This window comes from Myotis davidii, unplaced genomic scaffold (assembly GCF_000327345.1).
Source record: "Myotis davidii unplaced genomic scaffold, ASM32734v1 scaffold116, whole genome shotgun sequence".
Classification (NCBI taxonomy): Eukaryota; Metazoa; Chordata; class Mammalia; order Chiroptera; family Vespertilionidae; genus Myotis; species Myotis davidii.
In genome coordinates, this window is record NW_006290632.1 from 2,631,830 (window position 1) to 2,633,433 (window position 1,604).

General features: G+C 41.3%; 1 protein-coding gene across 1 annotated transcript in view; it reads right to left on the reverse strand.

Annotated features, from left to right (window-relative positions):
- Positions 1–1,604, reverse strand: part of EAPP (E2F-associated phosphoprotein) — a 16,380-nt gene that overhangs the window by 8,109 nt on the left and 6,667 nt on the right. Inside the window, 1 exon segment of the mRNA XM_015563844.1 lies at positions 1,163–1,258. Within this exon segment, the coding sequence (XP_015419330.1) occupies positions 1,163–1,258 (96 nt within the window).

Consider the following 1,604-nt stretch of genomic DNA (forward strand, 5'->3'; position numbering starts at 1 on the left):
ATTTATAGACAATCTTAAAAGAAACAGATAACTGAGTGTGTGTGTGTGTGTCTGTGTGTGTGTGTGTGTCTGTGTGTGTGTGTGGTGTGTGTTATCTCACATTTTCTCTTGCCTGTTGGAATGAAATGGAAGTAAATGATCAGAAATGGCTTGGGAGGAGCCATCCAGAACCGATTATTGAATCTGTGTCACAAACATGGTCTTAGGACATGCAGTCCGCAGGCCGACACTCTATCCACTGAGCCAAACCGGTTTTGGCTATACTAGACTTTTAAAATGTACTTGAGGATGAAGTACATTTGGCTCAGTGGCTAGAGCGTCGGCCTGTGGACTGAAGCGTGCTTGAGCACGTCAATATTTAATAATATATAAAATTATTACTTTACCAAATAAATTTATTATTTGTGTAGTCCAGTGTAATTACTGATATAGTAAATTAGTTTCAGGTCTTGTCAATATGTACATCTTCACTCAAATTTTATACAAAACCAATTCCAAAGAATAGAGGTTAATTTTTAAGAAAAAACGAGCCCTAGCTGGTTTGACTCAGTGGATAGAGCGTTGGCCTGAGGAATGAAGGGTTCTGGTTGGGGCACATGCCCTGGTTGTGGGCTTGATCCCCAGTGTGGGGTGTGCAGGAGGCAGCCAATCAATGATTCTCTTTCATCACTGATGTTTCACACTCTCTCTCCCTCTCCCTTCTTCTCTGAAAGCAATAAAATTATATATTTTTTTAAATCAAGTTAGGGAGGATTCTGCAAGGGGGGTAAAAAAAAATATAGAAACTATTAGCAGGTTTGAAAACAAATGTTGCTGTGCTAGGGAACCTGAGAGAAGTGGGGGTGCCAAGAGCCCTGAGTTGGAACATACTCTCCCTTTCCCGAGTTGTGCCTATACAGTGCCAGTGTTGGTCCTCATGTGTATGCGTTCCCATCTGTTCTTTTTTTTTTTTGTGGTAAAATTGGTATACAAGGTTATATATATTTCAAGGTGTACAACATTACAGTTCAATATTTGTACCACACCTGTTCTTATTCATCGATTCTGCTTTTGTTTTCACATCAGCAGCCTGCAATTTCTTTGAAAAAAATCAAACATAGGGAAATCCTAATACAAAATAATTCCTAGATAAACTGCTAAACCTGGTAAACATTTTACTTACTTGTTTTGTCTTCATCCTCAGAATCAGAATCAAAATATATGTCATCATAGTACTTTGTGGAAGCTGTTCCAACTTTCCCATTTCCTGAAGAAGACCCTGTTCAAACCATAGGGAAGTTTACAAACTAAACCTTACATAATTGACAAGAAAAAATCTCCATATGTTCTTCCATCACTTCAAAGTAGTATCTCCTGAGGAGAAAGAAGATGGCGGCGATATAGGCAGAAGCGTCCCAGGTCATGTCCTGGAGCAAATGGATTGAGCAGCTGAAACTAATAGCACCCACCCCGAGGTGGCGAAAGGGCTCAGCTGGTGAGACGGTTTGCAGCCGGGAAGAGCAGAACTCCCCTGGAAAGGTAAAAGGAACCCAGGGATTTGGGCAGGAAAGTTTGCTGTACCTCTGAGCCCAGACGGTTGGAGGGAGACCGCGTGGCAGACAGGC